The sequence below is a fragment of the Lactuca sativa genome, chromosome 1, assembly GCF_002870075.4.
Source record: "Lactuca sativa cultivar Salinas chromosome 1, Lsat_Salinas_v11, whole genome shotgun sequence".
Classification (NCBI taxonomy): domain Eukaryota; kingdom Viridiplantae; phylum Streptophyta; class Magnoliopsida; order Asterales; family Asteraceae; genus Lactuca; species Lactuca sativa.
This window is the reverse complement of record NC_056623.2, coordinates 2,345,187-2,360,331: the sequence shown is the minus strand read 5'-3', so window position 1 is coordinate 2,360,331 and position 15,145 is coordinate 2,345,187. Positions and strand designations below refer to the sequence as shown.

Genomic DNA, 15,145 nt, shown 5'->3' with positions numbered 1-15,145 from the left:
ATATAATCTATTTTCTTTTGTCATGAGTTTGTTACATAAGTTGGATAATATATATATATATATATATATATATATATATATATATATATATATATATGTATATATATAAATTTAAACTCTTACGTTAAGAAATGTGAAATTGTTAATTTGTTAAACCTTTGTCTCTTAAATTAAAAATGACACATATATATAATGTATATTTATGTAAATTTAACCAACCAAATGTAATTGATCATGACACATGTCCCATATCCGTGTGTGTGTGTGTGTGTATATATATATATATATATATATATATATATATATATATATATATATATATATAGTCGTTCATGAATTTATGAATGTTGGACTATTTTCATCGATAAGATCCACAACAACCGGTTTAGATTTTTATATTTTTCCGGAATACATTACCAATAATAGAAATCATGTCGAAATCAATAGATTAAGGTTTCGTGATTGATAAATCTGAAAACTTCTGATTTTTCAATTTTTATAAATATTTTTACTAAAAATTTTCAAATATGAAATTAAATATTATGCTATAGCTTGAGTCCAAAAATGCTTTCAGAATTTTCATTCGATGTGTGCAAGTCCCTCAACGGATAGAAACGGTTTTAGCGGTTTTAAGAAAATTAGTATTATACTGGTTTTGGATTTTTAAAACGGTCGTATCTTTTGCATACGAACTCAGTATAATATTGGTTTTGGATTCTTAAAATCAGTATTTTCTTTCCTTTCTTACTCTTAATGTTTGTCTTTAAATTTCAAAATTGATGGATGAGCTCACACGGATTCGATCGATTGGAACCACTAATGGCACCACCGAGGCGACACAGTCACTATTAGTATGTACACTAACTCCATATTGATTATATTATGTATCTAACTATCTAAATATTTCTATTCATGAATTTAAACATTTACGTCTCCCTCTCCCTAATTACGTAACAAGATGTTGAAAAATAACAGGTGTATTTATCTAATTTTCTCTCGGTTCATTTACAACTTCTCCCTAATTACTGTTTCTAACACAAAATGGTGTATTTTGACTAAAGTTCAAAGATTTTGTTACAAATTATCCTGTATGAAATGCTCCAACTTGGTCATATTGGTTTTCAGGGTTGTTATTATTTTTTTTTTGTAGAGTTTCAAGGGAGAAAAGTGAAAGAAAGAATAAGAGAGATTCAATTGATGACGAGACATTGCATCAACTGTTTCAATAATGAATGCAGACAAATAGATCCAAGCATTCTTTTTACTAAGTTAATGGAGTTTTTTGAAGTTATTAAGCTTGATAAGCACAATTTTCTAAATAATGGTTAAAACAGTTTGTGATCAATGTTAACCTTATGTTGGTTTCATGTTGATCAAGTAAAGGACCAATATATCTTAACTACTAACTTTGTTAAACATAATGTCCTCCATTAGCCTGTGTTTTGTTTCATCACTTGTAGATTAACATTTATATCAATCAGTATGTCAAGTCAAAGATGATACTCTTTCATTTGTAGATGTGGAAACGAAGGTTCATGTGCCTTTTCTTTGTTTGAGACAAATGGTTAATGGTTGCAAGCTCCTCCGATTATTCTCTTTTTTCCGTTCACTGTAGTTGATGTAAATGGATGGTTGGTTTTAATCGATATAAGTTGATTTATAGATTGTCTACACCATCAAACTTAATGGCATGGATTTTAGCATTTGCACAACTTGAATATGCTTCTTCTTGGACATTCCCAATATGTTCTGTTTTCTATCTTTTTTTATTTGTAAATCTTTTTGTTTGTATGTTCTTTAATTTTACTTATGTTGTTTTGTGTATATAAAAAGAGTACTTATTTTGTTTTGTGTATATATAAAGAGTACTTAATGACTTGGATTTTAGCATTTGCACAACTTGATTTTTTTTTTGTGAAAAGATTTTAAAATTAACAAAAATGTATGTAATAATTTGTGTAAAGTTTCACATAAAGTTTTTCATCATGTTAAAATTATATACCTATTTATCATTTTTATATCTATAAAACCTGAATAAAAAGTTTTAAAAAAATATTTTTTATTCATAAATTAACGTATTTTATATGCAAAAGTTCAACAAGGAACTATTTTAAACCATAGAACCAATAAATCATTATTTTTTCCAGTTGTTGGTCTTATTATTTAGCGAAAAAAATACTAAAAATATAGAAAGTCATAACTTTTTATCTTCTTTCTATTGATATCAAACTTGATTTTTTTTTTTTTACTTTTTTTATAGTAAATTACATGAATGGTCCCTATGGTTTGGAGTAATTTGCACGTTTGGTCCCTAACTAATTTTTTAACTCGGAAGCTCCCTACTGTTTGTTTTTGTTACGTGCTTGGTCCCTACAATTTATTTTTGTTGCACGTTTGATCCCTATCTTACGTAAAAAGACTATTATTTAAATAGGAAAAAATGGTGAGGTAGGTACGGTAAGGTGAGGGGGTGGGATTGGGGGTGTGCTTATTTAAATAAATCAAAAAGTCAAGGGAAAAATAGTATTTTTAAGTAAGACATGGACCAAACGTGTAACAAAAATAAACAGTAGGGACCTTCCGAGTTAAAAAAAATAAGTTAGGGACTAAACACGCAAATTACCTAAACCATAGGGACTATTCGTGTAATTTACTCCTTTTTTATCTATTCAGATTCACATTGTGAATTTGCAGTATAAATCATTAATTTTGTATAATTTCATTGTATGAATCTACATAAATTCACAGTGTGAATCTGCTATTTGTACAGATTCACTCACAATATGAATCTGCATAGATTTTACAGGGTGAATCTATACGTATTCACATTGTGAATTTGAACAAATCAAAAAAAAAAATCATCAAATTTGATATCAATGGATGGAGGATAAAAAGTTATGAATATCTATGTTTTTATTTGATTTGATTTTTTTTTTAATGAAAATTTTTCCCTAAAAATTAAGAAAAGATTGGTTCTTTGGTTCTAAGGTTTAAAATAGTTCCTTGTTGAACCCAACCGTGTGTATATATATATATATATATATATATATATATATATATATATATATATATATATATATATATATATATATATATATCCCACATAAGACTATATATTATATTACCGTTTATTTATTTTGGAATTTTTTGTAACACATATAGACTTATCATATTATTAACGAATTATGTTTATATATAAAAAGATTTATATTTAGGACCCTATTTTTATTTTTTGTTCGGGGTCTTCAAAATCAACGAGATGTCCCTCGTGATCTTAAAATTTGTATAAGTATTACATATTGACAACTCCTAAAGTGCGACTTAACCATTGTATTATTGACAATTTCGAAGAGCAATAAGTCTTCTCAGTTATCACGGAACAATGTTTGTTAGTTTTTGAATTAAATTGGTTTACGAATTATTTTTTTCCTGACATAAAGCACTTTGAAATTTCCGAACTTGTATAAAAAATTTCGAATCTATAAAGGTGACAAGTCACTTTTTTTAAATTCTACTTCAAATTTTAGAAACAATTTCTTATCATTTGGCTAAAGACAATGTTTTAGAAACACAATTTGTGGAACCTAATTAAGTGACAGTGGACCTGCCATGCCAAATAATTAGAGGTGCTCTGCATAACAGAGAAACATGGCAAGAAATGGTGTTGTGGAATACGTAACATCAAATTGGAGTAAATATGGTTTAGATTTGCCGCAAACATGAGTTATGTTGACTTGTTTTCAAGTTGTGGTTAACATAAAACACATTTAAGATTAGATCGCCAATCTCCTAAAATGGATAATGCAATGGATATAACTGATGATAGCGACATGAGACGCCTTGTGAGTTTTGCTCGTTCTTTTTCTTTCTTTTTTTTTTTTTTTGGAAATGACATATTTTTATTTCGTAGTTATGTTTATTTAGTAGTTATTGATGTTGAAGATAACTTACATATTGCAAAAAGGGTGGGAGGTGGTAATCATTTGGGTGCAACTAAGTTAACTAAAAATGGGTCTAGTGCCCGAAGCCCCGAAGTAATAAATTGGATAATATGTTGTCTCTAGACTCTAAAGAACAAAACTGTGAAAGTAGTTTCAAATTAGAAAATGATAAAACAAAAGGCAATCTCATTATTTTAAAGACATTTAACGGATGAGACTAACGGTAATTCGGTTAAGGACTAAATTTGATGGATTTGAAAACCATAAAAGTATTTGGTATTAAATCTTCTAAAGTAAAACCAAACATGGGAAAATTACATACATAAAGGACTAAAGCTGTAATTTACCCCGGTGTTGGAAAAGATATGTTTTTTTAGAAAATACAAAATTGTAAAAATGGTCCCTCCTCAAAAATGTTTGTGCCAAAAACGTTTGTACTATTATTAATGGTTCAAAAGTTTTATATTTTCTTGCGAGATCCAATTTGGTTTGAATTTTTTTATAAAGACTATTTTGTTTTTATTATTTAAGTTTTTATTTTTGTTATATTACCAGCAACTAAAAAAAAAAAATACAACAAAAGTAAAATTCTCTTTCTCTCTCTCTATGTGTGTGTTTGATAAACACCAAGAACATTTTCATGTATTCAAGAACAATCAAGAACATATTCTGCCACCACCACCATTCGAACACCCTCTGCCACCACCACAGTCCGCCACCATCACGGTCTGCCACCTCCTCCGTCGGCCAAAAAATCATCCAAAAACAAAAACAATACACAAATATGGGTTTGTTCTCGAGTTCACCCCTATCTGATGAATACACACACTCGAAATCAGATCCGATGAACATACACACACACATAAAATCAGATAAAATATACACACACAAAGTCAGATGAACACACATACATACGAAATCTGATGAAAACCCTAACTGAAGAACGAAATCAGATGAACACACACACACACGAAATTTGATGAACATATGTTTTCTCGTCGTCACCCTTGATGCTCATTAGATCTGGAAGACGGAAACACTAATTGAAGAACGAAGCCGTCATCAGAAAATGAGATTGACGAAGTCATCGCTAACAACCCTAGCTTCGATCTATGTGTCGTCATTGCTACACCGCCATCCTCCGTTCCATCCTTTGCATCACCACCTGTTCGATCCGGAAACACAATCATCACCGAGACAACCTTCCACCAAGGTTTGTTGTTCACCGTTGTTGCGGCGACGAAACCCTAATCGGAGTTAGAAGCACAAAGAGCACCACTGCCACCAAGTTCACAATCCTCCATTTCGGTAACAAGCTTGAGCTTGAAGATGAGGGGAACTCGATTCTTTGCAACGAGTGAAACTTCGATTGACTTTTTCTACTTTTCTTGGGGTTCTTAAATTTGGGGTTCGGGTTTTGGGAGGTCACAAGACATTAACGTGTGGGTTTGTGCAGATATGTGGTGTTTTCCTTCTCCAATGAGAGAGTGTATTTTGTTTTTATTTTATTTTTAATTATTTTTTAATTATTGGTAATAAAACAAAAATGGAAAATTAAATAATAAGGGCAAAATCGTCTTTACAAAAAAGTTCAAACCAAATTGAACCAAACTCGCAAGAAAATGCAACTTTTGGACCATTGGTGCTCGTCCAAACATTTTTGACCCAAACATGCGAATTTTGACATACCACATGGACCATTCTTTCAATTTTGTCTCTTGCATTTGCAAACGTTGTTGCATACCCCCTCTTGACTACCCAAAAATGAGTGAGAATATTTGAACCCAACACCTTCCTCTAGAAAAATTTACCGTATAATATATTAGATTTAAGTTGTACGACTATGCCTAACGGCTTACGTGTGTTGAGTGCCCTAAATCAAACTAGTCATCACTATTACACACGGGTCAACCTGTTAACCCGAGTCTGACTCACGAACCTAAATCTGACCCATGAGCCCATATAACTAAATGGGATAGACGAATCGTGTCCGTGCTGATGTTTCCAATCTTCCAACCCGTAACACGAATAATTATAAGTTGTGTACAGGTTAATGCATTTAACTCGTCAAACCGAACCCAACACGATTATCACACAGTCCATCAAGCGTATGGTTTGTGCATGCCGCACAAATACTAGTATTGGAAGTCTATATATAACACTTTTTTGGTACACGAAAATTTTAATTTTTAAATTATTGGGATTTACTATTTTCTCCTATGCTCTGTTTTTGACTTTATGTTTTTAATCGGACTTTTTGTTTGCCGATTATAACTAAGAACTTTTAGGTGGAGATTGATACCGGCTTTTATTTGGTTGTGGTTTTTTCATCAATTAGAACAAAAGATTTGTTGTATGTTTTGTTTTAATTTAATAAAATTTATTATATAACTGTATTATCATTTTCAACATACCATTGTTATTCCAACTAGTTTTTACTGAACACCTGTTATATCAAGTAATTTATGCTTTATTAGTTATCAACTAGCATTCACTGATTCACTCCGCCTAATAGTTTGATCGTATCTACAATATAGAATTAAATTCAATGGAGTTTTTGATATGAAGTCTTTAATTTTAATGTTAATTATTAAAATAAAATAAAAGTTGGTTGAGAATAGTCTTTTGCAAAGGAGAGATTTATGAAAAATAAGCTTAAAAAAAAAGAGTTAAATAAGAGTAAACATGAGACGGTTATGATATGGGAAAATGGCAAACCCTGGAAATGGATTGTTCTAGAGCTGCACCATAAACTTTGCAGTTTGGAAAGGTAAGGAAAGAAAATTTTATAGAACCAAATTTGTGTTCTGTTTAGAACTTAGAAATAGAAAAAGAAAGAAAACACATGATATCATATGTCCACAACTCCACACCAAACAAATGACATTCCACGCCCACCTCCTCCACTCCACTCCACCTTCTTTCACTCTTCTTCTTCTTCGCCATTCTATACAATCTATGGCTCATCCAGCTGATCCTGCAAACCACCAAATCCTGTTTGTTAAAAAAATATAACATTTTCCTTTTTTTTGGCAGAATTTCAAAAAACCCAAAAGCCACCTACATTAATTCGGATTATAATCACTAATAGTTTAATACTCAGATACGTATAATTAAACTACCAACATACAAACTCTCTTTGTGTGTGTGTGTGTGTGAGAGAGAGAGAGAGAGAGGGGTTGACCTGTGCATCTGAGGTCCAAAGAGTGAGATTGTCCCTCAGTAGTTGCATAATGAGAGTGCTATCCTTGTACGAGTCTTCACCTAAAGTGTCCAGCTCAGCTATCGCATCCTCAAATGCCTACTCAAAACAAAAAAAATATAATAATATAAATATATATACTTAGCATTCCCACTCCCACAAAAAAAAAATAATAATAATAATAATAATAATAATAATAATAATAATAAATTACTACATATATACAATCAGATAATGTTAATAAAGCTATAACAGGATATGTAAGTAATTTATTATTTATGTAAGTCAGATCCAACCTCGACCTAAATTAATATATGTTCATTAACATCTGTGTGAGAATGATTACATAAATTACAGATAAAATCATTATTGTTCATCGGTTCATATAATTATCATCCATCTTAATAACCCACCCAAATATAGAACTGAATAATATTTTGGTGACCCTTTTTTTTACTAGCAATAACCCCAAATACTTAAGAAAAGATAACAAGACACAAAATATCACTGCAAACAAGAAGGGCACATTTATATTATCTATATAAATATACAAAGCAAAACCAGTAAAATAAAATATAGTATTAAATTGTATTCATAGTTTATATCTACATACAAATACATGTAGATATAGTGACACAGACATATAGATATATACATGCAGAGTTAGGATCAAGTGTAAATCGCTAAGTATGTTGTGAATGTACAACTCATTGTGGACCAATCATTTTAGGGGTATATTGGTAAACTAACTAATCAAATCATTTAATTTTGTTAATAAATCCCTTAAAACCCAGATTTTGATTGAGTTGCTTAAAATGTAGGTAATTTCTTTTGAAACGATTGGTCCAGAATGAGTTATACATTCACACAATAGATGTCATTTATATTTGAACCAATCCTATACACACATATGTTGATATGTATATATGTGCGAAAAACAAAATAATTATAACTCTAGGATTGACTATTGCGGCAAGATATATGAAATCCTATTTATTAGTTGGAAAAGGCCCTTAATTATTAAATGTATAAACATTTACATGATGGTGACATCTATATATACGATGACCCCAGAAAACTTCAAAACAAGGTTGACAATATGTCAACCTCTGAATGACTCATTCTTCAATTATAAAATAAAGTTGCCTTTTATGTGTCCTCAAAGATCAAGTGTTAATACCACTTGACACCTACAAAGTCAATGTCTAACTACCTCATTAATCAGTTCAAAAAACCTAGTTTGATAGTCCTATCAAATAATTAAGCATACTTAATAACAATAAATACTGAATTCAGAACTGAAGTGATGACAAATATTTTTGATTTAAGAGAAATAAATTAATCCAAAGGGGAATAAGAAAATAACAGGTATTGAATTTGAACCTGTTTCGCCATGCTGCAAGCCTTGTCAGATGAATTGAGAATCTCGTAATAGAACACAGAGAAATTCAATGCCAGACCCAATCTTATTGGATGAGTTGGAGCCAGATCTGCCTCGGCAATATCCTTCAAAAAAGGATTATATGGAAAATAATCAAAAACAATGACTAACAACAACAAAGTGTCACCTAACTATCAATTATCAGATACCTGATTCCATCAACAATTGTTATAGGTAATAATATCAGCTCAAATATGCTATCAATTTGAGACTAGTTTTGCAAATTACTTTGTAGGAAGCAACATCATGCTTAGGTCCACAATCTATTTATGAAAGGTACTACACAATATGTCAATATCTGCATTCTTCTATGAAATTTTATAGGTATGAAGGTATTCGAGTGGGGTAAAACAATCTTTCCTAATTTCAGAAATCACGAAATACAAACATCTTCCGAAAGAGGCTTTTAATATAAGCTGTTTACATGGAAGCTGGGTAAGGATTTCTCACAGTATGGAGAAAACAAGACGATCATACGTTTATACCTCTTAAATCAAAAGCGTTAGGACGTGATCCACTGTTTCAATGAATGTCACCATCGTATTACCAGTTTCTGTAAAATATTCATACAATGTGATACAAAACAAGCGCTACTTATCATCCTAGAAATCAGAACCTAATAACAATAAGTCCACTATCCTAGATCTCCTATACTGAACTAAATTCAATCTCAAATTTGAAATATGCGGTCAGATATGTAAATCAATTTATATGAACAGTAACATAGTTATCGTATTTTGACCTAGATTTCAGAATTCTTCAGTTTCAACATAAAATTCGAGTATACCTGAGCAGATTTATACGAGTTCATAGTCTGCTCTGCTGCTTCCTTTCGCTCATCTCCAATTTTAAACTCAGCCAAATACCTATGATAATCTCCCTTCATCTTCAGATAAAACACCTTCGATTCCGCAGAAGAAGCCGACGGCACCAGATTTGACTCCAAAATTTTCAGTATTCCCCAGCAAACATCGGAAAGTTCGTCCTCGACCTTAGATCGGTAGTCCTTCACTAACACTACATGATCATCATTCTTCCGTGACTCCTCTTTTTGTTCGATCGATGAGACGATGCGCCAAGCCGCCCGGAGTGAGCCGATGACGTTCTTGTACGCCACGGAGAGTAGGTTACGCTCCTCGACAGTGAGCTCAGACACCGGCGTTAGTCCGATGACGAGCTTTTCCATGAATTTCACCATCTCTTCGTACCGTTCGGCTTGCTCTGCCAGCTTTGCCATGTAGACATACTGTTCTCTCGTTAGGTTGTCAGGGAACGCTGTCGTCGCCGCCATTGACGGAGGAGGGTTTTCGAAGAGAGGAGGAAGAAATACAAGAGAAGCGAACAGCGAAATGTGTCCTAGCAATCAACACCCTATTCTTTCGGTATATTATATAGGAGGGAGTCTGTATTCGGTGTTTCAAAGTGTATGCATTATTTGGTTTCGGTAAAATCACAGCCATTGATCCTACGGTCCCACTAAAGATTTGAATTAAAATAGCTTTTCGTTTTATATTATTTTATATAAAAAAATTGTTAGCTGTTTTAAACGAAATCAAGGGCATCTTCACTCTTAACAGTTTTTTATTTTTGATATATTATATTTTTATTAATTTTTATCGATCCCTATTTTCTTTGTTATAAACTTGTTTCTCATGTGGAACTATAGAAGGAATTCAATCCTAATTGATATCTTGACCTTAGCGCAAGTAAATTTCGAGTTTTTTTCAGATGGGTCTTTAAAAAAAATTTGCACGATAGATCTTTAAAATATCATTTTACGTGTCAATTATATCATTTTGGAAAGTAAGAAAGCAGTCAACCGGTTAATCTTTGACATGACACGCCATATGACATAATGATCAACAAAACATACTCAAGTTGTGTTAGCTAACACGACATTCACGTGACCATTTTAAGAGTAAACAAAATAATCATAAATTTCATGTTTTATAGGTTGTACATAGTACATTAGATATAGTACTTCTTTTACCTTGATTTCGTGTTTTTTTACTCGTAAGGTCTTTTCATCACCTCCTTTGGCTCTTATTGGTTCTCTTCATGATGATTGGTCGAGGCCTTCGTTCCCTCTTTTAAGTAGAGAGATGTTCCCGTTGCGAAGAAGTGAAATGATTATCAGAAGGAGGTGAAGGGCTTAACAGTGTCTGGCGGGAATAAGAAAATAAGGAAATTGGGTCGGGTTTGGTCATTCATTATTGCTTTTTTGGGATTGAAGGATAAATTACAAGCAAGTCGTGTTTGGAGCGAACAAAATACATCCTTTGAAAAAGAACTTCTTTGATTATGGCTGATACATATTGTTGTCAATGAGAAGATCTACCCGGAAAAGGAAAACAAGATCGGATAGTTGGGCAGACGCTCCCCTTTGGGTGTGGCTATGTATGGATAAGCTAAGGCACCTTAGTGTGCAATAGGCTAAGTCGTTCATTCAAGGACCGGAGCTTTCATCTGAATTCCCTTATGTTCAAGACCATTATTTCTTAGAGTCGTTGAAGGAAAAAAGCCGGATAGAGAGGCCGGGTAAATGGTACAAGGGTCCTTGTCCAAAGGCAGCTAAGCCCTTACCAGCAACGTGGAAGAAGAGAGCTTGCTCAGGGAATTCAAATGGGAGACTCTCGTTCGGATGACTGTCGGTATGATGATGTGCTTGATACTAAAGTTGTCTATTCTCGCTGAGACTCTTGTCGAATCCAATCTTCTTTCTAGAGCACCTATATGAAAGGGAATTTTGGATGAGTAAAAAGGGGCATTCCTAGTCCTTGAAGTTGTTAGAGTTCGAACCTATTGACTTGTGTAGTAATAGAAGTGATCTTCTTTACAGGCGCCTACCATCCCTAATTGATTAAAGATAAGGGAGCCGCCCTAGTAGCATGAGACGACAACCTTGCATAGGAGTAGTTTTGACTCCGAGAATATAATCTTATCCCCGCCGTCTAAGACCGGACTCGGCAAAAAGAATATAAACGGTAAACAAATCCAATGGTATTGATTTACATGGAGTATCCATCAAAATCATAAGGAAGAAAGGGGAGACCGATAGGGTCTCTCCCTTATGTGTGTGTGTGTGTGTGTTGAGAAATCGAACCAGCAAGATGGAAAAATTAAGATCCAAAGAGAGGTAGAGGGACCTAAAAAAAGGCTAAATGATTGCCCAGTTGCGATTTGGTGGCAATGTTGCATATACTGGCAGCCACAATGGCGGCAAAAATGGTCGGAGATGATGGCGATGGTACTTTCTTCTTTATTGGAAGCCCAAAACATTATGGTTACTCCACCACTAAATGCCAAGCTTGTTGGGATCTGCGTTATCAATTTTTTCATCTTGTATTCTTAAAACACTAGCTCTGAATACTCATGAATTTTTCGGAGGATGCCTCTAACAAAGACAAAAAACTTTTGGCGACATCACATCCTCCAAAGGTCATTAACCAAAAGGAGACTCGTCAAGTTGACTTATGCACTCGTCAAGTCCCTTCAGTCTTTTTCTTATATAGATGTTTTTTAAGCCGCCTTAAAGTCCTAAAATGCAGATCTAACCTCCTAGGGCATGATTTTCACATGAAGTTGCAAACTTTACATACATGCATGGTCTTAAATGTTAAAATCAAGTAAAAGGGAAGGTTTAACCCAAAAGGAAGGGCCTTAGCTTGCCAAATCTCATAACTTTATAGCTATAGGCACCAAGGGGAGTCCAGATCTGAAGTTACAACATTAGATCTTGCCCGAATACTCGAAATGTAACAACCCGAAGTTGTTCATCGCCGAAAACCCATTCTACCCGTATAACTCGCCGTATATCGAAACGTTCCGATGTCGTTTTTGGGTTAAGTTAATCAAACTTATATGTTTAATTGATGCTAATGAGTGTCCAAACCTCTTAGTAACTCATGAATTTAGCCCAAAATGTTTATTTCATAAATTTTAGAAATGTCCTCGCCGAATTACGGAAACTTAATCGGGTGCGACCAAAAGCCCTGTTTAATGCCGGTATCGGGTAGAATTCCTCCGTGTCCAAGTTTTGTGACCTATATAAACGTGTTAAACCTTTCATTTGAAGCTTTTGTGAAACAACCCAAAAATACGACCCAAAAATTTTTGTTTTTAATATAATCAAAACTGCAATCAGAGCATCATGTAATAAAACCATACGTGATGTATTCCAAAACATAGTAAAATACTGTGCGGAAAAACTGAATCATGCTACATCAGATCAAACATCTAAATCAATCCCAGGCTAAAGCTGAGGCGGTGGTGTGTGCGATGCCGTCATCCAGAGCTCTTCCCTTTGCTTGCGGAAGTACCTGAAACCAAAACTGAAACTGTAAGCACGAAGCTTAGTGAGCTCCCCCAAACTACCACATACCATACAATAACACATAAACACATATTGGGCCTTGCCCACTGCATCGGGCCGAAGCCCGGAAACTGCATCGGACCAAAGTCCGGAACTGGCTGGGACCTTGTCCCCTGCATCGGACCGAAGTCCGGAACTAACTGCATCGGACCGAAGTCCGGAACTGACTGCATCGGACCGAAGTCCGGAACTGACTGCATCGGACCGAAGTCCGGAACTGACTGCATCGGACCGAGTCCGGAACTGACTGCACATAGCATAGCATATCATAACCATTTATATTGCATACTGCATCGGGCCGTGGCCCGAAACATAAACACATACACATAGCACATAAAACATGTCTGAACCACGAAGGCATCAAACATACGAACTACTACATCGGACCGAAGTCCGGAAACTACTATTAACTGGACGGGCCGGCATTGTGGCCTTAGACCCGTCCCTACGGAAAGGAGACTCACCTCGTAAGCTAGCGGATGAGTGTGTGGCTCGGAAAGCTAACGGCTGCTGCTCCTGAATCTCCTCGGCTACAAATTCATAAACACACTCCATCAATCACTAGCACTATACTCAGGGTAAAATGACTCTTTTACCCTTGGTCAAAGTTGACTTACTCAGGGCTGACTCGCCGAGTCGGGATACCCGACTCGCCGAGTCCTAGATTCCCCGTTCAACTCTTACATGCTGTTACTCGTCGAGTGGGGCATCGACTCGACGGGTACCCTCTGGATCCAAGAACTCAGATGATCTTCATCCGACTCGCCGAGTCAGATGAACAGACTCGACGAGTTGTTCTTAATCCTTAAGGAGATTGCCTTGGACTCGCCGAGTTGTATGAACAACTCGCCGAGTCCCTCTATTACTGAGTCTACTCTTAACTCGCTGAGTCCACTCCCTAACTCACCTAGCCCACTCGACACTGAAGAAACTGGAGAACTCGGGACCCGCGACGTGACTCGTCGAGTCGTTCTTCCGACTCGCCGAGTCGCCGCCATGCAACATATTTTTACTCGATTTCTCTTGAATCCAACACATGCAAATGATAGATCTAGGTCCATTAAGCTGTTTTACCACGTAAAGTTTCCAACTTTACGTGCACAACTACATGAATGAGGGAAATAAGGCTAAAATATGCACAATAAGGGTAGATCCATGGCTAATAAGCAATGTAACCCCAAAAAGACAGTGGATCTGGACTCTTCAACACCCCAACACTCAGATCCATAGGTTTTTCGGCTTAATAATGCAATCAAGCAAGCATAGAGCTTGGGACAAGCATCAAATAGCCCTTAAAAGAGCTCTAAGGGAAGTTTAAGCATGAAACCAGAAGGGGACTCCGAAAATACCTGAATAAGTTCACCCTTGACCTTGGATCTTGGCACTAGAACTCGTTTCCTTGCTTCCTTCTTCTTCTTCTTCTTCTTCACTCCTTCACCAAAATGGAATAAAATCACTATAAGCTCACAAGAGGAAGGTTTAGGGTTTCTCACAGTGCTAACAGGGGAAAGTGACGAGATGAGGCTATAATGGGGGTTTAAATAGTGAGCAAACCCGGGGAGTTAGGGTTTCACCCAGACGGATGGACTCGCCGAGTCCAGGATATGGACTCGCCGAGTCGCCGGCTCCCGCGTGCCCAAGATGCGCGACCCGACTCGGCGAGTCAGGCTAGAACTCGCCGAGTCCCTCTTAAAAAAACTTAGCCCAAAACAAATTAATTAACATACCGGAAACGGGTCGTTACATTTTGCTTCCTCTCTCTACTCTCTCTCTAACCTCTCTCCTAAATCCAAGTTCAAGGGTCCAAAATCTAAATTTAAGGCTTCAAATCTTTGAGGTAACTTCCCTAACTTGCTATACAACCCCTCTAGCTTTCAAATTTGAGTTTAAACCATGGATTAGGACCATTATCATGGGTTTACGGCCCTAGAACTATCCTAGGCCTTAAACTCATTTAAAAGGGGTTTTTGAGCAACAAAACCCTTCCAAACCACAACTAGACTTTAGATATGGCTGAATGACTTCATGGAATGGACTTAGAACACTTTAGATATGGATTTTGAGGGATTTGAAGGAGTTTACGTCCAAGGCACATGCTTGGGCCGTAAACCCCTCAATCATGAGTATAAACTCATTTTCAACATGTTAGGAAGCCATATACCTTCACCAAAAGCCTTGGAATAAATCAT

General features: G+C 35.2%; 1 protein-coding gene across 1 annotated transcript; it reads right to left on the bottom strand.

Annotated features, from left to right (window-relative positions):
* Window positions 1-6,702: 6,702 nt before the first annotated feature.
* LOC111894696 (14-3-3-like protein GF14 lambda) lies at window positions 6,703-9,954 on the bottom strand. The gene is made up of 4 exons (XM_023890783.3): window positions 9,372-9,954; window positions 8,527-8,649; window positions 7,126-7,242; window positions 6,703-6,918 (listed from the first exon to the last, which is right to left on the bottom strand). The coding sequence occupies exons 1-4, from the start codon at window positions 9,873-9,875 to the stop codon at window positions 6,898-6,900; spliced, it is 765 nt and encodes a 254-aa protein (XP_023746551.1). The 5' UTR covers window positions 9,876-9,954; the 3' UTR covers window positions 6,703-6,897.
* Window positions 9,955-15,145: the final 5,191 nt, after the last annotated feature.